General features: G+C 36.9%; 1 protein-coding gene across 3 annotated transcripts in view; it reads right to left on the bottom strand.

The window, feature by feature from the left end:
* LOC131434981 (uncharacterized) overlaps positions 1-23,995 on the bottom strand; it is a 35,757-nt gene that overhangs the window by 5,616 nt on the left and 6,146 nt on the right. For 2 of the 3 annotated variants that reach the window (XM_058602367.1, XM_058602366.1), the window contains exons 2-5: positions 8,499-9,879; positions 8,234-8,438; positions 664-848; positions 94-459 (exon numbers count right to left, since the gene is read on the bottom strand). In XM_058602367.1, coding sequence (XP_058458350.1) covers positions 94-459; positions 664-848; positions 8,234-8,438; positions 8,499-9,879 — 2,137 coding nt within the window. The remainder of the gene's footprint in view (positions 1-93; positions 460-663; positions 849-8,233; positions 8,439-8,498; positions 9,880-23,995) is intronic. The other variant, XM_058602368.1, reaches the window with a different exon arrangement.

Below are 23,995 nucleotides of genomic sequence, written 5' to 3'. Positions count from 1 at the left end.
AAAATATATTTAGCGTAGTGATTAGTAGATGATCAATATTCTTCCGTACGATGGATTAGGTGGCATAAGTGTGACGTAGCGCTTTTAACTTACCTATCTCCTGCACAGTAGGCAGTTTACATGTTCTAGCAAAGCGTCTACTACCAATATTTTGCAGTGCTGTGGAATTTGCATTAGGTTGTGTCGAGGTAGATTGCAGGGAGGTGCATGGTACTGGCGGTAAAGCATTTTGCTCTAATCCCGCCCCTATACCGTATCCAGCTATAATTGGCCCTAGTGCACTTGGTCTACCAGGTTGCAGTACTGGTATACCCCCCAGTGTATGAGTAGTTGGTCCAACTCCAGACATATGTGCCTGCAGGTAGGAGGCCGTTCCAGGTGCTGTAGTTAACAGCGAAGGAGGGAGATAATCGCGATTCATTCGTGCCTCTACTTCACGTATCAAATCAGGACTAATCACTACACAGTTTATTTTAGTTTTGAAAACAATTTACAACATCGAAACAACGTCAAAATCAATCAAAAAGAAATAAAATAATGAGTTAAGAAAATAAATTTAATTATAAAATTAAGCATTCATTTACAAAGCATGCCACAAAAATCAAGACCGTCTAAATTAAATCATTAAGACAGGAGCGCAATTGAAAGTAGTGGTATACATACCTGGTGGTCTTTCCATAACCGTGAGTAAGCCAGTTCGTCGTGTGCGTCCTCCACCAGTAGCTCCCACGGTAGATGGTGCAGGAGAATGTATCTGCGGTGAATCCATAGGCACTCCGTTACCACTTGATAGGTCATCGGTACACCCAACAGTATGTCGTTTGGAGCATCCTCGACCATGCATGTACCTACAATAAACATTATAATGAAAGGCTATTGCGTCGAATTACTTATTAAAAAATATAAAAATTGCTCGTTCAGCTAATAGTGTGAAAAAAATGAATGAAAAACACATTGAATCACGATAATCGATACAATCAACTCAAGTCTTCTACAATAATATCTTAGAAATTTCTCATGTAGGCTCGCATAGTAAAGTTTGAGCTGAGTAATCATGTTTCAGCAAAACAGTATCACAGAAATTTTTCGGTTTCAGCATTGAATGATAAACAAATGTAGGAGCTATGAAAGACTTTTTAGCTCTATTTTATGCATTATTTGGTTATTACCATAACTTTTAATGTCTTGATTATTGTAAGAAGTAAGAAAGAAGCTCAGTTGGTGTTGAACAGTCGTTCGCACCGCACGCGTATAGCTCTTGGCTCCTGGAAAATTTTTCTGGCTACCTACAGTTTCATTGATTCAAGGCTTCAGTCTTTTTCAAGGCTACCTGAATCACTAACAGTCTTTTTAAAGACTAACAATTAGTTAGCCTTTCTCAAGGCTATACAAAGAGTGATATTAGAGTGACTAAGTGATACAAAGAGTAACTAAGTGATACAAAGAGTGATATTAGAGTGACTAAGAAATTAATCAGCCTTTTTTAAGGCTAGCTATTTAAAGAACTATTCTTCGAACTAATCAGTCTTTATCAAGACTTTTTCAAAAGTAGGAGTCTAGTCGAAGACTAATTTAGCCTAGTTAATTTAATTTAAAATTTCATTCATTTCAAAAATGCCTGCGTCCAACCGGAAAGGCAACAAGCCTAAGGCTAAAAATAACTCAATACGGAATAAATCACAATTCGTTATTCAACATTTTTCTAATAACTTTCACGATCTTATAGAATCTGAATGTAAAACTAAAAGACAACGGGCGGATTTCCCTTCCGTTGATTCTATGCCGTCTAACAATAATTACGAGATTCTTCCTGAATCCGATTGTACTGACATATAAGAATATTCTTCAAAAATTCCCAAAATGAACGCTTGTCGTTCTGGAAAGAAACAACAATCTATGCCACCAGTGACGGTGATGATTTCCGACTTCGAAGCATTCCGGGTTGAGCTTTCTACTTTTCTCCCGGACGTAAAAGTCTCATTTCAAATCGGACGAAGAGGAGAATGTCGAGTCTTGGTTGATGGATTGGAAGATTACGAACGTCTTATTCGATATTTGTCCGAGAAACTTCATAAATTTTATTCATATGATATAAAATCAGACAGACCCTTCAAGGCTGTCTTGAAAGGCTTATCAAATGATCAAAGTACCGATGAAATTAAAAATGAACTAAAAGAATTGCTTGGTTTTGCCCCTTCCCAAGTAATACTTATGAAAAAAGAGCGAATGGTACTTATAAACCACGCTCTGGAATTTCCAATGAACTTTACCTAATACACTTCAATCGAAGTGATGTAAACAATTTGAAAACTTTAGAAAAAGTACGTTTCATTTCCCACATTAAAATTCATTGGGAACATTATAAACGGCATAATCGTATTGCAAACTTAACGCAATGTCGTCGTTGCCAAGGCTTCGGTCATGGAACCAAAAATTGTCATATGGATATACGGTGTTTGAATTGTGGTAAATCGCATTCGAAAGACGTTTGTCCAATGAATGAAACCACTGATAAATTTTCATGTTCAAATTGCAATGGAAATCATAAATCCAATTATTTTAAATGTCCTGTCAGGGAAAAAAATTTAAACGCTCGTTCGCTTAGACAACAAGTCAAATCAACGACCTAAAATTTTTTTTTTGAGATGACACTAAATTTCGATGTTTCATGCAGTTTTAAGAGTTTCGGCATCAAAAAAATTTCGATTTTGGAAATTTCATGCACTATGGTGCTTTTTCAAGATCGAAAATTGTCAAACATTTACCAACGGGCAGCACCCCTTACGCATGTCCGATTTAGCTCAAATTTTGCATGAAGGTTTTTTTCGAGGTGCTTAAACTTTTGAGCACTAGAGCTTAACGAAAATAGAGGTGATCCCAAAATTTTGGCACCCTTATATATAAGAGCGGTAAAAATCAATGTGTTTTGTCGGTTACGTCACTTATACCATCATATATCTGGAACCAAAAGTCACAACCATTTGATCTTCGAACTTGATCAATGGCCCGACAGTAGCTTTCAAACGAGCCCAAGTTTGTTAAAATCGGTTCAGCCATCTCTTATCAAATTGAGCGCGTTCAAATATCTTCGAAAAGTGCACACACACACATACACACACACACGCGCGCACGCACACACAGAGAGACATTTTCCGATCTCGTCGAACTGAGTCGAATGGTATATAACACTATGGGTCTCCGAGGCTCCGTTCGAAAGTCGGTTTTTCCAGCAATTCTAATACCTTACTATAGAGAAAGGCAAAAAGGTACGCCTTCCCATTCTAACGAAAACAATTTATTGACAGGTAGATCGACCTCGTCATCATCTTCTTCTAATGTCACTTATGCCAGTATAACAGGTAGAAATCTACCACTCAATTCATCTAATGTAAATAATCAAAACACAGGACTTGCGGTTCATCTTCTAACGAAAACAATTTATTAATAGGTAGATCGGCCAAATTATCTTCTTCTATTCTATTTCGCTTCTTTAAATGAAGTTGATTTAGGCGATATAACTGAAAATAAAATGATCTACCTACAAGATCAACTTTTTCAAATGATCATCCGAATGAATTCGACTTCATCACTTTTTGAAGCATTTCAAATCGGATGGCAATTCGCAAATAATATTATAATGAATTTAAAATTTAACAGTGATGTTAAATAATTATTTGAATATTTTAAATTGGAATGATCGATCTTTGACATCAAGTGAAGATGAATTTTATAATTTCCTCAAAGTTCACAAAATCCATATTGCCATTGTGACAGAAACTTTTCTTAAACCAAATGTCATATTGAAAAATGATCCACATTATGTGGTTCATCGATTTGACAGGTTTACTGGAATGGGTCCATTTTTGTCCAACGGCAAATTAAACATCGAATTTTACCTTCTTTCAATACTAAAGTTATTGAAAGCTTGGGAATCGAAGTTGAAACCATTCATGGAATTTATTTCATCGCTGGAGCATATTTGCCATTCCAATGCACCGGCGAACAATTAAATTTCTTTAAAGGCGATTTGCAAAAACTCACAAGATATCGACCGAAATTTTTCGTAATAGGGGACTTAAATGCTAAGCATGTCCAGTGGAATTGTAGGCAAAATAACCGTAATGGAAAAATACTTCACAATCAACTCTCAGCTGGTTACTTCACAGTTCTTCATCCCAGTAATCCGACTTGTTTCTCTTCCGTGAAAAACCCGTCTACAATTGATCTGGTTCTAACAGATCAAAGTCACATTTGTAGTGAACCAATTACTTTAATTAAGCTTTAATTAATCCAATTAGTTCTATATTCAACTATCATAGAGCTAATTGGTTGGATTACAGATCTCATATTGAAAGTCATGTGGATCATTAAACTATTTTAGAAAATTCTTCGGACATCGACACAGCAATTGATAATTTGAATCATTACATTATCGAAGCTAGAAATCTTTCAGTTCCCAAAGCTCAAACTAAATTAAATTCTCCTATCATCGATGACAATCTTCAACTGCTCATTCGGTTGAAGAATGTCCGTCGACGTCAATATCAACTTTCTCGTGATCCTGCTATGAAGAACATAATTAAGGATTTACAAAAAGAAATTAAACATAGATTTACTCTTTTGAGAAATGAAAATTTTGCCAAAGAAGTTGAACAAATTAAACTATATTCTAAACCTTTCTGGAAACTTTCTAAGGTTCTTAAGAAACCTCAAAAACTAATTTCTGCTCTCAAGGAAGGAAATCAAATACTTCTTACAAATGGCGAAAATGCTCAAAAACTTGCTCAGCAGTTCGAGAGCATACACAATTTTAATTTGAACGTTGTGAGTCCTATTGAAAATGAAGTCTCACTGAAATATGAGCATATTTCAACCCAAGTGTTATCACAAGATGACATTATTGAGACGAATTTTGATGAAATTAAATCAATTATTAGGAAACTCAAAAACATGAAGGATCCTGGTAATGATGGAATTTTTAATATTCTTGTTAAAAATCTTCCCGATGTTGCCTTGAGACTCCTTGTTAAAATTTTCAACAAGTGTTTTTCATTAGCTTACTTCCCAAAAAGATGGAAAAACGCTAAAGTAATTCCTATCCTCAAACCTGATCAAAATCCAGCAGAAACATCAAGTTATCGACCAATAAGCTTACTTTCTTCTATCAGTAAACTTTTCGTTATGAACATTCAACTACTCATCAACTTGTAAGAGTAACGAACATGATAAAAGCAAATAAATCTTCTGGGTTATCCACTGGAGTTGCTCTTCTAGACATAGAAAAAGCATTCGAAAGTGTTTGGCACAAAGGTTTAATAGCAAAAATGTCTGATTTCCAGTTTCCTATTTATTTGATCAAAATGATTCAAAATTATTTAACTGATCGTACTCTTCAGGTTAGCTATCAGAACTGTAAATCTGAATTGCTACCCGTACGAACCGGTGTTCCGCAGGGTTCGAGCGTAGCTCCAATGTTGTATAATATTTTCACTTCTGATCTTCCAAATCTACCCGTTGGTTGTCAGAAATCGCTATTCTGTGACAACACAAGTCTGTTAGCCACAGGTAGAAATCTAAGAGTGATCTGCAGTCGCCTACAAAGAAGTTTAAATATTTTCAGTGATTATCTGTCAAAATGGAAAATTAAACAAAATGCAGCAAAAATGCAATTAATTATCTTTCCTCATAAGCCAAGAGCTTCTTTTCTTAAACCAAACAATAATCACATTCTCAAATTGAATGGCTTGGAATTGACATGGTCTGATCAAGCTAAATACTTAGGTTTAACGTATGACAAAAAACTCACTTTCAAGGATTACATTGAAGGAATCCAGGCAAAGTGTAATAAATATATTAAATGTTTATATCCTCTTATAAACAGAAATTCTAAGCTCTGTCTAAAAAACAAATTGTTAATTTATAAACAAATTTTCAGACCAGCCTTGCTTTATGCAGTACCAATTTGGTTAAGTTGTTGTTCCACCAGGAAGTAAACGCTTCAAAGAATTTAGAATAAAATTCTGAAAATGATTTTGAAGCGTCCTTCCTGGTTTAGTACAAATGAGTTACACAGACTCACAAATATAGAACCATTAGATGCAATGTCACATAATATTATAAGCAAATTCCGACAAAAGTCGATGCAATATTCAATTGAATCGATTCGCTCTCTGTATTAGTTTGTAAGTTAATATATAAGTTCCTTTTCCCCATTACACAATACAAGTAGGTTTAGAATTTTCCCTACACAAAAATCTCAGAATTGCGGAAGCTAATGATGTCCTCTCCTCATGGTAACAACCAAATCATATATATATATATATATATATATATATATATATATATATATATATATATATATATATATATACATATATATATATATATATATATATATATATATATATATATATATATATATATATATATATATATATATATATATATATATATATATATATATATATATATATATATATATATATATATATATATATATATAATAGGACTGAAAAGTCACCACTTGTGGCTGAACACCCAATTTAAATCCTAATAATTTATTAATTTTAACTCATATTCCAATAAATAAAATAAAAAAAATAAGAAAGAAGCTCTGAGCTTACATGGAAAGATAATCGTGTTTTGGTCGCATTTGGTGCAATTTTCCATTTTGTCGATAACCACAGAAAAAATTCAAGCTAAAAAATATGTTTCTTTTTAGGTTTTCTTAAAATTAGATAGTCGGAAGGGCGGAAAACTTATCGTTTTTTACAGCCGAATGTCGGCTGGGTGATATAAGCTGTAACACTAAGTTTCTGGAGATGAACAACGTCAAAGGAGCTATCCAAATAAAAAATAACGTGTCCTTAAACGAAACAGTGCCAACCAACCAATAGAACGGAAACGTTCGACGTTTCAATCGGTGGTAGCGGAAAGTGTGTTTACGATGAGGCGACTGAACCTCCACAGGATGACGATGAAATTACGGAGCCGACGCTAGATTCTGCAAGTACGGTCGATGGTGGAAGAGACAATTCAGATTTGGATTTTCCGTGTACGAAAATGCGTCAGAAGGTGACTCGCTTTTCGCAGGATTTCCTCTGGATGAAATTGCTCGGCTCTCGAATCGAATTACAAAGGGTGCACCACCACATAGACTAGTACATGAAAATATAATCTGTGTCAAGCAGGGAAAACATATTGAAAAATTGAGTTTATGAAAATCGGGAAAGCCATATTTAAAAATGGATACAACATTACTGAAAAACCGCCTTTTAATCAAAGATTCCGAGATCCTTAGTACTACATACCATTCGACCCAACTCAAGAGGTCGAAAAAGATGTGGGTGTGCATATGAATGTAAGTGCATCTTTATACGCTCATTTACAGTAACGTTAGGCTAAACTAATAACAAGAATCTTAGATTCATTTTAGTTACTGCACTATTTCACAATGTGCGCACTTTTTTTCTATTCGCTCTATCCTTTCAGAGATGGCTGAACTAATCTTAGGCTAATTTAAAAGCCACTATTGAGTAATTGATTTTAAGATTTTAAGATCAAATAACCGACACTTTCGATTCTGGAGATGTCAGGTTATAAATAACGTAACCGATAAAAACACTTTTTGCCTTTCTCTATAGAAAGTATATAGAACTGTCACTTAACGTTTTATCAAATTGATTGGAAACACCTATCAGGTAATTGATCGAATTTAGATGGGTTATGGTAAACAATTCCAGTTTCGTAAATATAATCGAATGAGTAGAGTAGCTAAGACACCACACTCTCTTCGCTCATTTTTTTTGGACTTGACTCAAATGATTTTAACAAACTTAGGCTTATTCAATTCAGGCTTCGTACTTTTTCCTATTCGCATTATATTTTCTAAGAACGGAAGGCGAAGTGAGTGATCAATTTTAAATGTAATACGTGAACTGCTCATTGATATATTTTTCGGATATACATTGGATGAATGCAAAATTGGAAAGGAGTAAAAACGAAAACTGAGCATGATTTATCTTAAATACTAGAAAAATTCTCCTTCTGCTACAGGCCGTATCACGATTCTTAAAAACGGCCTAAGCAAACTATTTGGTGTAGAATGCTATAAAACACAACTCAAGCTAATTCAAATATTTGTTCCAAAATATGTTTTGTTTTTTGAACAATCTAACTATTTCTGCCCTATTTTGATTGCAGAAGTAAAACATAAATAATGCTGATAACATACCTTTGGATTTCGTCGCTTGAATCATCAGGTACTTCGTTACCCGGGGTCGCCGACATAGCATGATCACCACTGGGAATCATCACCGGTGTTGCCTGACTACCGTACATCACGTCACCAACTGATTGTTGATCACTGAAGTTCGATGTCGTAGGGTAGTAGATGTGTAAATTAGCGCCTCCATCAGATGCTCGTCTACCAAATGCGCCTGTCAAGATACACATTATAATATTTACCAAAGTAACGAATACCAATCAATAATACTTACTTGCACCCATGACCGTTGGCGGTTTCAACAAATGCTGATCTTTGATAGTGAGATTGTGCACCGGTTGATTCTGTAACATCGGTATGTTGATTGGTACATTTTGAGTAGGAGTTTGTTGTTCTGCAGTTCCAACCTTGAAATTGATTGGTACGTTCGGATTAGCCAACGCTTGCTCATGTGCTACATCTCCAGGGCCCACAGTGTGTCGACGAGTATTGGCTGACGTGTTTGAACAAATTGGAGGAAACAGGTGATCCGTCGATTCGGGCGTTCTCACTACGTTTGCCGATTCAAGCTCATATTTTTCAAGCTCATCGGTAGTTCCTAGACTAGTCGACATATTTAAGATCGGTGAACCAGTGCTCGTGAGTGGACTGAGTCTTTCCAATGAATCATTTTTTATCACTTCAGTTCGATCTACAACACCGGTAGTAATACTGGTTTTTCGGGATCTCGAGTAAGCTAAGCTAGCGTGATGCTGTAACCGATTTTTTTCTTTGCGCTTTTGCTTTAGTTTATCCACCAGTAGATAATAGATAGCGTAAATATGATCAAAACGATTTTCATGTACTGACTGTGCGATCATGTCGGCAGTAAGGCCGGGAAGCTGCAGCATATGGGTCATTACAACAGTATCAAGATTTGCACTTTCTGCTTGCTGAAATGATCCAGTTTCGAGAATTGGAATAGTATTGTACATTTCTAGCCATTTGTGGTTACCAATCTGCCTTAATGTGTACCGTTTTTCAGGTTCTACTACTAACATATGCCTAATCAAGTGCTCACATTCTTGTGACATGAAAAATGGAATTCGAAATTTTCCTGTAACGACAACACTTCGCAAATCGTGTAAAGTTGCACCATCAAATGGAAGGGCACCGCAAACTAACACATACAGAACCACTCCCAAGCTCCATATATCTGATTTAGGACCATCGTACTCCACTCCTTGAAATACTTCCGGTGCCGCATATGGTGGCGAACCGCACCAAGTTCTTAGAGGGGCTCCTTCAGTGAATGTATTGCTAAAGCCAAAGTCTGCCAGTTTAACGTTCATCTCATTGTCTAGAAGAACATTTTCTGCTTTTAAATCACGATGAACAATTCCCTTGCAATGACAGTAATCAACAGCGGAGATAATTTGGGAAAAGACACGGGATGCCTCCTCTTCCTTCATGCGACCGTGTGCCACGAGGTGATCGAAAATCTCACCCCGAGCCGCGTGCTCCGTTACTAGGTAGATTTTGTTACGTGATTCCATGACCTCGTACAAACGAGTAATGTGCGGGTGATGCAACACTTTCAGTATTGATATTTCGCGAAACGTTTTCGCCAGGTTCTCCTCGTCGAGACATGTTTTATCGATTATTTTAATTGCAACCTAGTCGAGTGACACACCGCACATGGAAAAGAAAGAGAAAAACAAAGTGCGTACCAATTAGATTGTGCATTTTTTTAACGAAATGTGAATTTTATTATATTTTTTTCTTATCGATGTTTGGAATATTGAAGCATTGAAAATACGCAATAAACGTATTTTGCACTAATGGATTATTCACATCTTTAGGATCAGGTTTAGTACCAACTATTACTATCCGTGAACAGCACTGTACCGGCACTAAACCTGATCGGAAAGGTCTGAATAGTCCTTAAATCGTAGTCCCAGTTAGCAGCACTCTCTCAGATTTGAATAAATTTTTCTGGATATGTAGACTTTGTCCCAAAGTGTCACTTCGCATACTGTTTTCTTTTTCAAAATTTATGTACATCATTTTTTTGAAAAAAGCCCAACCTTTTTAAAATATTTTTACCTTTTTACCTTTTTTTATATATATAAAAAATAGGTATAGAATTCGCTCAAACTTTCGAAAAATTTTCCGAGGCCCGGAGGGCCGAATGACATTTACCAATCGATTCAGCTCGACGAATTGAGCAAATGTCTGTGTGTGTGTGTGTATGTGTGTGTGTCTGTATGTGTGTTGTCAACTAAGAGGTCGAGATCTCAGAGATGGCTGGGCCGATTTTGATCAAACTAGTCTCAAATGAAAGGTCTCTCCGTCACCCAAAACGCTATTGAATGGTTTTGAGATCGGATGTTTACTTTTTGAGTTATACGAAGTTTTATGTCAAAATTTTCAGTTTTTTGACAGTATCTGTCACAATTGACCTTGAAAACAGAACATGTTTTCAGATTTAGATTTCGCACGATAATACCTATCCAACAAGCCATAGATTGTTAAAATCCGTCCATTTTTAACGGAGATATCGAAATTTTTGTGTAAACGACTTTTCCCCCTATTCCAGCAGTAGGAGTTTTGAGCGCTGTATGACAAAGCAATGCTTGGGAGCAACGGAAAACACGATTTTTTATTCTGTTACATACCATTGTTTCTAAGTACCAAAAAGACTGTGTGCAGCATCCTTTTCCATGACATTTAGCCTCGGACCGATTTTAGCACGGCTCGTTTTTGGCAACATAATCGTTCGAATATGACATATATAAACCAGATGATGGCAGATTTTTTTTTAATTACACTGAAGTGTTTTTTTATGCGAATTTACGTACCGCATAAAAAAAACCGCATAAAAAAAACCGCATAACTCTGAAAATCGCATAAAAAAAAACCGCATAACTCTGAAAATTCGCATAAAAAAAAACCGCATAACTCTGAAACTTCGCATAAAAAAAGACCGCAGAAGGGCAAACCGCATAACTCCGAAAATTCGCATAAAAAAAACCGCATAACTCTGAAACTTCGCATAAAAAAAACTGCATAACTCTGAAAATTCGCATAAAAAAAGTCGCGTAAAAAAAACCGCATAAAAAAAGGCCGCATAAAAAAAGACCTCAGTGTATATTGTTTTAAACTACTTACAGCAATAAATGCTGGAAGAACATAACATCCATATACCATTTGAATCAGTTCGTCGAGATCAGCAAATGCGTGTGTGACAAATAATTTCACTCAATTTTCTCGGAAAATTTCTTTTCTACAAATTCAGATTCATACGAAAAGTCGTATGCTCCCAAACAAAGTTCCTGAATTATGTTTGGTTCCGACCTCTGGTTCCGGAACTACAGGATGATATATGAAACGAAATCAAAATTGTGTAACTCATTCTACTCGTAGATGGCTGAACCGATCTAAGATTCAAATGAATTCTAAGAATCATCTAAGATTCAAATGAAAAGTTTCAAGATTTTATAAAACATTTTGCTCTTCAGCCAGATCCAACATCCGGTTTCGGGGATACAAGGTGATTAGTATAAAAATGTCTATTCCACATAAATTAATCAGGTTTATCGGGTTAGCAGATTTGGATAGCCGATAAAAAAATTAACTTTTTGTCGATTCAGAAGGCACCTAAAAATTTAATTCGTGCTATGATTTCTCAAAGATGTCTTCACTGATTTTCAAATATTTTGAAACAAATGTAAACTATACAGCTATTCAGGTGAATTTATCTGACTTCGGCCATACCGATTTTAGAATTCCGGTTCCAGTATAAAATCGTTTCTCAAAGCTCAATCGTTTTCTCAAAAAAAGCCTAATCAAAAATCAGAAACAAAAATTCAAATTAAAATAAACTTATATACAAAATTAATGAATTTTATACATACATACAAAAATTAATTAATTTTATCCAATTATGACTTCCGGTTCTCGAATTACATGATGATGAATTTTTAAAATTCAAACCGATATAGAAGATGGGATTGAGCTTCAAAGTTGGACTCAAAACTGTTGTAATTTATTCGTCATATGGCCATACGAATCGGTTTGGGTTCCTGAATACCGGCTCTGTAAGTACCTTAAATTACCGTAAACTCTAAAGTGGAACTTACATATCATGGCATCTTTAATCGATTATCACACTTCTAGATTTAAATTCGATCCGATTTGCAGTTTCGACATTACAGAGTAATGAGTGATTAAAATCTCAAACTGTCGCTTAAAACGACGGTCATTAAAATAATGTCATGAAAACTTAAACACCGAAGAATATTCTTAGGTGTTTTAGTTCTCATGACATTATTTTAATTATTGTCGTCTCAAACGGCAAATTGAGATTTTAATCACTCATTACCCTGTAATTTCGAATCTGCAAATCGTATCGAATTTCAATCTTAACGTGTGACATTCGATTGAACATTCCATGAGATGTCGAAGTAAGTTCCACTTTAGAGTTTTTCGTCATTATTTATGGTACTTCCAGAGCTGGTATTCAGGAACTAGCTTAACCCAAAATGATTCGAATGGCCATAAATTAATACGCCAAACAATTTACATCTTCTATATCGGTATGAATTTTAAAAATTCATCATCTGTAATTCCAGAATCGAATAAAATTCACCAATTTTGTATGGGACCTTAAGTCCTTTAATTTGAATTTTTGTTTTTGAAGTTCGATTTGGCCTTTTTGAAAAAATGATTAAACTTTGAGAAACGATTCGAAACTGGATCCGGAGTTCTAAGATCGGTGTAGCCGAAATCAGATAAATTCACCTGAGGAGTGAGATATTGTAGTGTGAATTAAAATTTGGGGGTACATTCCGAATCCGAAAAAGAATACCGCTTAAACTGAAATAAATTTATTGGGTAATCGACTATCCAAATTTGCAAACCCGATAAACCTGATTAATTTATGTGAAATGGACATTTTTATACTAATCACCCTGTATCTCCTAAACCAGAAATCGGATCTGACTAATTTTTATAGGATTTTAAGACCTCTCATTTGAATCATAGATGATTCTTAGATTTCATTTGTATCTTAGATCGGTTCAGCCGAGAAAAATGAATTGCATTATTTTAATTTCGTTTCACATGTCATCCTGTGGTTCCGAAATCAGAAGTCGGATCCAAATTTGGAAGTATACTAGTTTTCATATGAGTCTGAGTTTGTAGAAAACGGTTTAGCCATCTCCGAAAAAATTGAGTGAAATTATTTGTCACACACGCATTTGCTGATCTCGACGAACTGAGTCGTATGGTATATGGAAGTTATGTTCTTCCAGCTTTTATTGCTGTAAGTAGTTTAAATCAATATAATTATGGAATTACTTTCAACTCGAAAATGCTGATATTTTCTGGTTTATAAATGCCATATTCGAACGATTATGTTGCCAAAAACGAACCGTGCTAAAATCGGTCCAAGGCAAATTGTCATGAAAAAGGATGCTGTACACAGTCTTTTTGGCATTTAGAAACAATTGTATGTCACAGTATAAAAATCGTGTTTTCCGTTGCTCCCAAGCATTTCTTTGTCATACAGCGCTCAAAACTTCTACTGCTGGAATAAGGGGAAAAGTCGTTTACACAAAAATATTGATATCTCCGTTAAAAATGGACGGATTTTAACAAACTATGGCTTGTTGCATAGCTATTACCGTGCGGAATCTAAGTCTAAAAACATATTCTGTTTTCAAGGTTAATTGTGACAGATACTGTCAAAAAACTGAAAATTTTGACATAAAACTCCGTATAACTCAAAAAGTAAACATCCGATCTCAAAACCATTCAATAGCGTTTTGGGTGACGGGGAGACCTTTCATTTGCGACTAGTTTGATCAAAATCGGTCCAGCCATCTCTGAGATCTCGACCTCTTAGTTGACAACACACATACAGACACACACATACACACACGGACATTTGTTCAGTTCGTCGAATCCAATTTTATCCAATTCTGACTTCCGATTCTGGAATTGTAGGATGATGATTTTTTGTAAAATTCAAAGCGATATAGAAGATGACAATCCCGAAAAGCTTTAAAGTTGGACTCAAAAATATTGCAATTTATTCGTCATATGGCCATACGAATCGGTTTGGGTTATGCTGGTTCCTGAATACCGGCTCTGGAAGTACCTTAAATTATCCTAAACTCTAAAGTGGATATTACTTCGACTTATCATGGAATGTTTAATCGATTGTTACACTTTTAGATTCACATTCGATCCGATTTGCAGTTTCGACATTACAGAGTAATGTGTGATTAAAATCTCAAATTGCTACTTAAAACGACGGACATTTGAATAATGTCATGAAAATTGAAACACCGAAGAATATTCATGCAAAAAATACATGCGGATTGATAAAAAAGGTATCATCTCACTGCTAGGTGGATTAAGCACGTTTTTTTTTTCAAATAGTTTTTGTCGAAAAATGATAAAGCCTACAAAATGTGTCATATAGTGATTTTATCGAAATCAATTAAATTTTGAAAAAAAATACTGCAAAAATTCTTTATCGAGTCCTGCAATGAAAAAAATTGACTTTAAAATTTTGAAACTTTGTTTTTTGATTAATCCCAAGTTAGGTGATTAAGAAGTGTATCGATAAGTAGTTAGCAACATTCAAACAGTTATTACTCTTAAATGGCCTTATTTTTTGCAGCGTGTTTTGCGGTGACATGTTTGTTTACATGTCAATAACAGCTGCGCAATCGATTGGTTTCGGTACGGTTTATCGTTTCAATGATGAGTCGAATTGATCCGGAAACGCGAAAGAAACTTCTGCACACTTGGTGCTTAGAAAGTGGTGTCACGTACAACGAAATTACAAAACGGGTGAAAGTGCACCACACCAGTGTCAAAAATATTATCGAGAAGTTCGGTAAGACCCTTTCCATGAAGGATTTGCCCCGATCCGGTAGGAAAACGGGTCCCAGCCAGCCCGGCCGGGACTTAAAAGTGGTTGAGTACATCAGGAAAAACCCATCGGCGTCGACGCGGGATTTGGCCAAACAGTTCAACACCAGCATCGGGATGATTCAACGGATCAAAGTTTGGAACTCCCTGAAAACGTACAAGAAACAGAAGGTGCCGAAAAAGTCCCTGGTACAGCAAGTTCAAGCCAAAGCAAGAGCGCGAAAACTGTATAACCGGATTCTACAGAATAAAGACGGATGCATCCTGATCGACGACGAAACCTACGCCAAGGAAGACTCTCGAGCGCTGCCCGGACCGCAATATTATACGAAATCGGTGTACCAGGACCTGGACGACGCTTACACCACGGTGGCGATGGAAAAGTTTGGGCAGAAGGTGTTGGTCTGGCAAGCAATTTGTACCTGTGGTTTGCGGTCGTCGATTTTCTGCGCGAAGGGCACAATTAACGCCAAGGTGTACGAGGAAGAATGTTTGAAGAAGAGAATGCTGCCACTGTACAGAAAGCATAAGGCACCTTATCTCTTCTGGCCGAATTTGGCTTCAGCCCACTAGGCCAACTTCGTTCTACAGAGGTTGTCAAAAAATAATTTACAATTCGTGGAAAAGGACATCAACCCACCAAACTGCCCGGATCTTCGGCCAATTGAAAGGTATTGGGTAATTGTCAAGCGGCACTTTCGAAAGGAAGGTACAGTGTCCCAAAACATGCAGGAGTTCAAAAAAAAACTAGACAGCTGCCACCAGGAAAGTCACAAAAGTAACTGTGCAGAATTTAATGAAGAATGTCAAGTCCAAAGTGAGAGCGTTCACAGAAACTAGGATTTTCTTCAATATAATCAGTGAAATGCATAAAAATGTAATTTTTCTACAATATATCGAAAACTTATGTCAAAATATGTTTTTTTTCGCTTTTTTATTCAATAATCAATGTTGCTAACTACTTTTCGATACACTCCTTATATTCGCTACCAACCGTTCATACATTGCAAGATACAGGCACTATTAAGGAAAACAAATTTTCTTACAAAAACTTTCTCGTGTCCGAACTGATTTTTTTTAAATCTTATATCTGAAATTATTAAACTGTTATTCAGTTTTGTTTGGAAATTGAATGTCATTATCATCCAAGTATCCAATGAAACCCGATTTGTGAGGAGATATTACAGAACACTCTAACGCTAGTCGCTCGATATTTGCAAGAAGTATCAGTAATGGATAAGGAAATCTTTTAGTTAGAAACACAACCAGAATATATTTAATTTGAAACACGTAACTTCAATTTTAATCCTTTTTAAACAATTGATAGAGTGATGGAGAAAAGACGAAAAGCGGACATTAGAATACAAGTTCTTTTTGCTCGACTCGAAATAATTTAAAATCGGGGACCGTTGTGAAATAAGCAATTAATAGCATACTCTTTAATAGAATTCAATCACATCTGTTCACTCATTCTTCTAGAGCTAGTTGTTTTGAACGGGAGCGGGTCATTGCGCCGAAAGCCATTTCGCCGAAAGTCGTTTCGCCGAATGCCATTTCGCCGAAAGTCGTTTCGCCGAATAGGTCATTTCGCCGAAAGTCGTTTCGCCGAAAGGGTCATTTCGCCGAAAAGGTCATTTCGCCGAAAGGGTCATTTCGCCGAAAGGGTCATTTCGCCGAAAGGGAAATTTCGAATACATAATTATTTTTTATGCCTCCTGTACAACTGATGTGGCGCAGCCACATAACCGAAGCCAAGATGGCTCGGCGGCATAAAGCCGCCGAGGCGACGCCGACTGAGTTGGCCGCCGACCCGCCGTCGGAAGCGGCGGCCTCTTGCATACAAACATGTAACCGCCTCGTTTGCCCGGTCTACTGAAAGCTTGGTTTCTTTGCTTTAGTTAGGTCCGAACGAGCGGTAGCGAGGTCGGACAGCACACGAATCAAATCGATGTGACGAAGCCGCATTAAATATTTTTTTATTTAGTAAACGGAAAATACCACATACATTTGCTTGGTAGATACCTATGGAATTACTTTGATAATTAGTAGTCAACAAGTTTCTTTGGGAACTCCGTTCTGAGGTTCATGAATCAATCTTTATTCAAGAAGTACAATTGTAGGTCGACAAAACAGGCGTCACGTTATTATCTTTAATTTGTCTTTATTTTAAATCGATTTCCATTACGATTTTAAGACATTTGTAGGAATCGGCGAAATGACCCTTTCGGCGAAATGGTTTTCGGCGAAATGACATTCGGCGAAGTGGCCCATTCGGCGAAATGACATTCGGCGAAATGACCCTTTCGGCGAAATGACTTTCGGCGAAACGGCTTTCGGCGAAATGGCTTTCGGCGACATGACCCTGATCCGTTTTGAACTATTCGTAAACAGATCACCCAACTCTAGTCTATAATCGTGGTTCATGGCAAAGCAAAGTCTTGGCATTACATTCCTTTTATCGAATTCAGCATTTCTGTTTCAACAGGCTTCGCGCACAATCATTGCATGACTAGTGCTACGATCCTACTGACACTAAGAATCCTTTCAGGTCGGGGCTCGAACTCGTGGTTCATGGGATTAGCACCAATTTATTCAGATTGATTCGGAAAGTTCACAAAACCATGCTTCAAAGCTTACGTTGTTACCGAACAATTTTCGTAACAATAAAATTCCATCCAAAGTTGTATATATGAAAATAGACAATAAGATTTAGCTTTAGATTTTAAGATAATGTAAAGTTTTGCTATTTTTCTTTTGACTCTCTTTCATTGTTGTTAGCTTATAAAGTTTTCTTCAATTATATTTGTATTTTTTGTTTAACATAGAATAAGTTCAATACTAACCCGAATTAACATAAAACAAAAACCGATAAACTACGATGAGTTCTATTGAAATCTGCCTAGTTTGTCAGCATTCAGGGAACTTCGAATATCCTGCTAGATGAATACGTTGGAGGTAAAAGAGGTCTTTAGTACCCACCCCGGAACGTCCATACCAGGCGTTGGGGCCTAGTACCAGTTCCCATCTGGAACGGTAGCCTATCCCAACGACGCAGTCGTTTCTTCCTGAATGGTGACAATCTAGGTAGATAATAAATACGCAACTGTTATGGGTGGTTACCCTAAATGTTTTCAACCGATAAAGCCTACTAACCGATTCGACGATAGGATGGAGAGGATACATTATCAGCAGAACCACTGTTTCCGGAATTAAGGATAGAGAGAGGGAGAGAGAGATCTAGAAGAGAGAGAGAGAGATCTAGAAGAGAGAGAGATAGGTGATATGAAGGATAAGCTAGAGGGATCGTGGGCAGTTGGTGAGCGTCAGAGCCAGTGACAAGTTTATATTCACGAAAAATTCCTAGGCCCTAACCTGTTAACAGGCTATAGAGAGTACCATTCAAATACCCCATTTCGTGTGACCGCGAGAAATAACCGGAGTACGCGGTGGTGAAGCATCGAGACGTCGAAGATTCCTATCCGGGTCGACGTTCCGTTTGACGATCTAGGCGAAGTTACGCTTTACGTTCCGCCCTACGTTTCTGGACCCTTGAGACTGGCCACGGAAAAAGTCGCCATCGGCCATTGAATTACCACGTGAAGGACGATACCAGTACCCGTTGTTAATCCTGGACATCTCACCCCGAGACGACGGGCATTCGACCAGGCTAAGTGTTGCTGCTGACCCCGCCAGAAACTGTGGACCCACGGCGATCCTATATAGCCGAACCACGAGGTATGTCATTTTATCTCTCCTTCTCTCGATCAACCCATCACGAAGACCACCAAGGGCCCCAACGTTCAACGATCGGCGCCGCAACCGTGCAAATTTGGCCATTCAATAAAATTGTAAAATTTATATAGTTTTCTTTTCCTTAAAAAAATAAGAGAGTCAATTCCTTTGATTTGGATGGTCTACTATTGTTCAGCGCGTGATCTCTTAAAGACAAAACCCCGGGTGAGTATGGTGTTCTGAGTCCTCTCGAGTACGTGGCCGACCCTGAGACAAAATAAGAGGTGAGCTAGCCGTGCGGTGTGTTCAACACAATTACTTTCAACGTCACATACTCGCCATCATTACTCAAACTAGTAATAATACATTTGAACGTGATTATAGGTCTTTTTGACATAATTATGCGGATAGAAAATTATTACGTCGATTACGTCTCTTGTACCATTATTACTCCGAAGCTCGAAGTGTCAGCCATATGATCTTCTGAATCGACTCACAGCCCAATTTAAGTTTCGAATAGACCTAAAATTATTGATATCAGCTCGTCCATATCCGAGAAAATTGAGCGGTAATGAGTTATTACTTTTAGGTCGCTTATCTATCTTCGAAACCAAAACCAAAAGTAGCTTTCAAACAACCCTAAATGTTTTAAAATCGGTCAGGCATCTCTGAAAAAAATGAGCGGTAATAAAACAACACGTTTTGTCAGTTACTTCACTTCTACGATTATAACTCCGGATACAGAAGTGACAGCCATTTGATGTTAGAACTTGATAAAAGGCCTAATAGTAACTTTCAAACAAGCCTAAGTTTATTAAAATCGGTTCAACCATTTCTGAGAAAACTAAGTCTTTAAAAAGCAACACGTTTTGTGGGTTACGTCATTTATTCCATTTAAGTCTCCAGACCCAGAAGGCTTGATCAATGGCCCAATAGTAGTAGTTTGTTAAAACCAATTTATCGGTTACGTTATTTATACTATTGTATCTCTAGAACCGGCAGAGGTGTCAGCCATAAGATCTTTGCACTTGATTCATAATAATTCAATAGTAGCTTTCAAACTAATTAATCTTGTTGAAATCAATTCAAAGATTAAAAAATTGAGCAATGAGATATAAAGTCCATTTTGTCGGTTACGTCACATAAACCAATATATTTTCGGAATTAAAGGAAAGTGATCTTCGAACTTGATCAATGAACAAACAACAGATATCCGATGAAATTGAGTGAAGAGAAAATAAATCAATTTGTCGGTTACGTAACGTATACCATTACATCTCCTGAACCAAAAGTGACAGCTCATTAGGCTTCGAACGTGATTTATAAGTCAATAGTAGCTTTCAAACAAGTCTATGCTTGTTGAAATCGGTTATGCCATCTCGAATAAAATTTAGCGCATTTTGGCGATTACGTCACTTATATCAATGTATTTTCGGGAGCGGAAGGGATAGCTTTTGATCTTCGAACTGACCCTCAATCTGGTGTTTCTCTTGCGAAACCGGTGAGTTTAGAATCTCACTTATATTTATAGATCCGCTTATTTTTATTTTTCGCTTTATGCATGAATTTCCAATCAGAGCGCTGCATTCTTCAACCATAACTATAATCCATCATATATCATTGAAAATGCTCAGAATACCGCATTCAAATATGTTCATGGAACAATTTCCTAGATAATAGAAAAAAATTGAGCATATGTTGATAAAGAACTAAGCTTATAACGTTCAAAACCTGACTTCACCTTATGCTGTTTTGACTATACAATATTTTGTGCATTTTCTTATTCGTTTTTGTAAAGTGCCCCCCTATACAGAAAGCAAAGATGTGTTCCACATCAAAAACACAGCAAAAATATACAAAAACCTACTCAAAATAAGTTACATCTTCACTGATAAATATAGTGAAAGGTCACCAGAATGTCCTTATTTCTTTGACGACATTCTTTGTTTGCATATTTGAGGCCAAACTCGTTGTGCTGTGACTGGCAAACATGTAAACTTAGCTGACCATGTCCAACAACGTTATGTAGGAATCAATAAATAGCAGAAAAGGACATCACCCTTGCAATGCTATATGCCGTTCAAGGAAACAGGAAGAAATGGGCCCTTAATCCAGTTTCAACTGTTTCCTGTCCTCGTGTATTTTTGATACTACAAGAATGTATTTTTGTAACGGTTGCATAGTTTATTTTTTATTTTTTCTGCAACTAAACTATTGGATGGAGAGCTGAAAAGAGAAGTTATACGCTCATTGTTTTTTGGCTGTATGATATGAGGTAACAACTGCAGTAGTCATCTCATATACGGATCATCATTAGATCCCGATTGATACCTTAACGGTAAGATGAAAATAGATGCGTTCGCTTCGAGTTTTTGTGTCGCTATTACAGCAGTATTGAACAATTTTATTCTGCAGTATTACTATTGTATCCGATTTTGTCACAATTCGTTGATTAAAAAGCGAGTAATCGGCAACATAATATGGCTACTCTACTAATGAGATGACTATTGGTACGGTTTTTAATAATGCTCTATCCACTTGGTATAGACAGATTTCCTTTTTGATGACTGGCAGTGTGCTAGAAATCCTACAATGTTCGTATTTGCTTTCATCAAAACGATTTGCTGTAAGTAACTAAATAACTTATCGTTTGTTGTAGATTCAGTATTTTCTCAGAGAAATGTTGACAGTTGTCAGTTACTGAAATGTCAGCTAACAGTTTTTGCTTTCCATTCCAGCTCGACGAACCTCCCCAAAATTTTGCTGAAACTCGGCATTAATAATGTACAGGGTCCGGCACTCGAAGTGTAACCAACTTCAGACCGCTCGCGCAGCTGACGCAAGGCATCAGCTCTCTAGAAATTTGCTAAATGACAGTTCGGAGTTGTATTGTTTACAAGCGCAAGAAAGCATTTTGCCAAAAGTGAACGCGAAAATAAAATCAGTGATAGATTTAAAACGTAATAGTGTGATTGCTTTATATTTAGATGGAAAATCACAACCAGCGATTGTTCGTGAGCTCAAACACCTTAAAGTGAATAAAGTTTTTGTTTATCGCACCCTAACTCGTTACAATAATAGTGGTAGCATCGCAAAACGTCATGGAGGTGGTCATCAAAAGACTGCAACGTCACGTGAGATGGTTCAAAAAGTGAAGAAGCGACTTGAACGAAATCCTCGACAAAGTGCCAATCAAATGGCAAAAGAACTGAAAATATCCGACCGTAGCATCCGCCGCATACTGAAAAATGATCTGAAGGTCAAGCCTTACAAGATCCAAAAGGCGCATGATCTCACACCGAAGCAGCAACAAGTTAGACTTGAGAGAGCGAAGGAGTTGCTTCGTTTGGCCGAAAGTGGTCAATTTCCGAACATTGTATTTTCTGACGAGAAAATTTTTCCAATTGAGCAATTCGTAAACTCTCAAAACGATAGGGTTTACTTGACCGACCGTTCATACGAGAATTTGAGTCATCGATTGGCCACCAGGAGGCAGCACCCTCAACAGATAATGGTTTGGGCCGCTGTAACCGCAGATGGGCGCTCTCCAATCGTTTTCATCGAGCCTGGCGTCAAGGTAAATGCGACATATTATCGGGAAAGTATTCTGGAGGTTGCTTTGAAGCCGTGGGCAGACAAACATTTCGGTGGCAGACCATGGACGTTTCAGCAGGACTCGGCACCGTCTCACAAAGCTCGAGTGAACCAAGAATGGCTGAAAAACAACGTTCCGAACTTCATCACGTCCATACAATGGCTCTCGAATTCACCAGATGCGAATCCAATGGATTATTCTCTTTGGGCCATTTCTGAGAGCAAAGTCCGAACTAAAAGATACATCAGTCTCGAGGCGCTGAAAAAAGTTATTGTCCGCGAGTGGGCCAAAATACCTGCAAGTCACATTCGGGCAGCTTGCGATTCGTTTTTTGACCGTCTCAAGGCCATAATCAAGGTAAAAGATGGTCATATCGAGCAAAAGTGAATTGATTCTGAATTTTGTAATATTTTTACACATTTTTTACTTTGAATTAAGTAAAAGTAATTTTCCAAACTGAATTTATGGCCTTTTTAATTGGTTACACTTCGAGTGCCGGACCCTGTAGTGTGTAGTGTAGACTACAAAGTCACAATCATCGTCGACAGAGGATTTCGCTGGAAACCAAACCCAACTAAAAATCGATCTCAATTGCTGTGGTGGTAATCGGATGTTGTTGATTGTGTGAATTTAGCAACTTTTACTGCTTCGCTTCCAGAATTGTATATCAAAGCACGACTGATTGACGACAAACATATTCTACCGTTCAATTAAATAACACGGAACAAATGAGAGTAAAAAAAACGTATCGTTAACTCACTGCACTCAATCACTGAAAATATTCCGTATTTCTATGTGTCGGTTTTGCACGATACGCTTTGTGTAATGATTCGTTCAATTCATATGGTTGGAATTTGATGCGCTTTATTTTGGCACAGAACTTCACCTTAATGCTCGTTCATACCAAACATTCAATAAATCTTCTATATTCAGTTATTTATGGTTATCACATATTATTGAAAATATCATCATACATTACTGATAGTAATGTATGGAGAAAAACTTATGTTGATGCCTTAAATACAACAAGATTAGGTTCTTCCCATTCATGTACAAGGTCAATTTTGAAAAGGCCATACTAAAGTAAGTCGTATTCACGACAAAATGAGATAATCTTGATTTGGAAGGTATGAATATCAAACACAATACGTTTCTGTTGCTGACATATCGCACATAAATCAGAATACTGATTGAAATTACGTGTTGAGCATATCACATAACATCAGTTGAACTGAAGAATTATTACAGTCACATAAATTGAAGGCGAAATTCATTCGGAATCGTTCATTGCACAGGAATCTCCATATATTCGGAGTTCATACTGAATTTCACATGGAATCCTGAAAAAAAAATTTTGGCTCACTCCACTTTGATTCAGATAAACTGAACTGGACTGATGTTGTTGGTCTGAGTGATTAATTCATTCGAGCGATCAAGCGATGTAGGTCTAATTATTATACTTCAACTTGCTAAACAGAGATTAGTCAGCCTTTCTCAAGGCTATACAAAGAGTAATATTC

This window comes from Malaya genurostris, chromosome 3, assembly GCF_030247185.1.
Source record: "Malaya genurostris strain Urasoe2022 chromosome 3, Malgen_1.1, whole genome shotgun sequence".
Taxonomy (NCBI): domain Eukaryota; kingdom Metazoa; phylum Arthropoda; class Insecta; order Diptera; family Culicidae; genus Malaya; species Malaya genurostris.
Note: the sequence above shows the minus strand (reverse complement) of the source record. Positions and strands in the feature narration are given on the sequence as shown.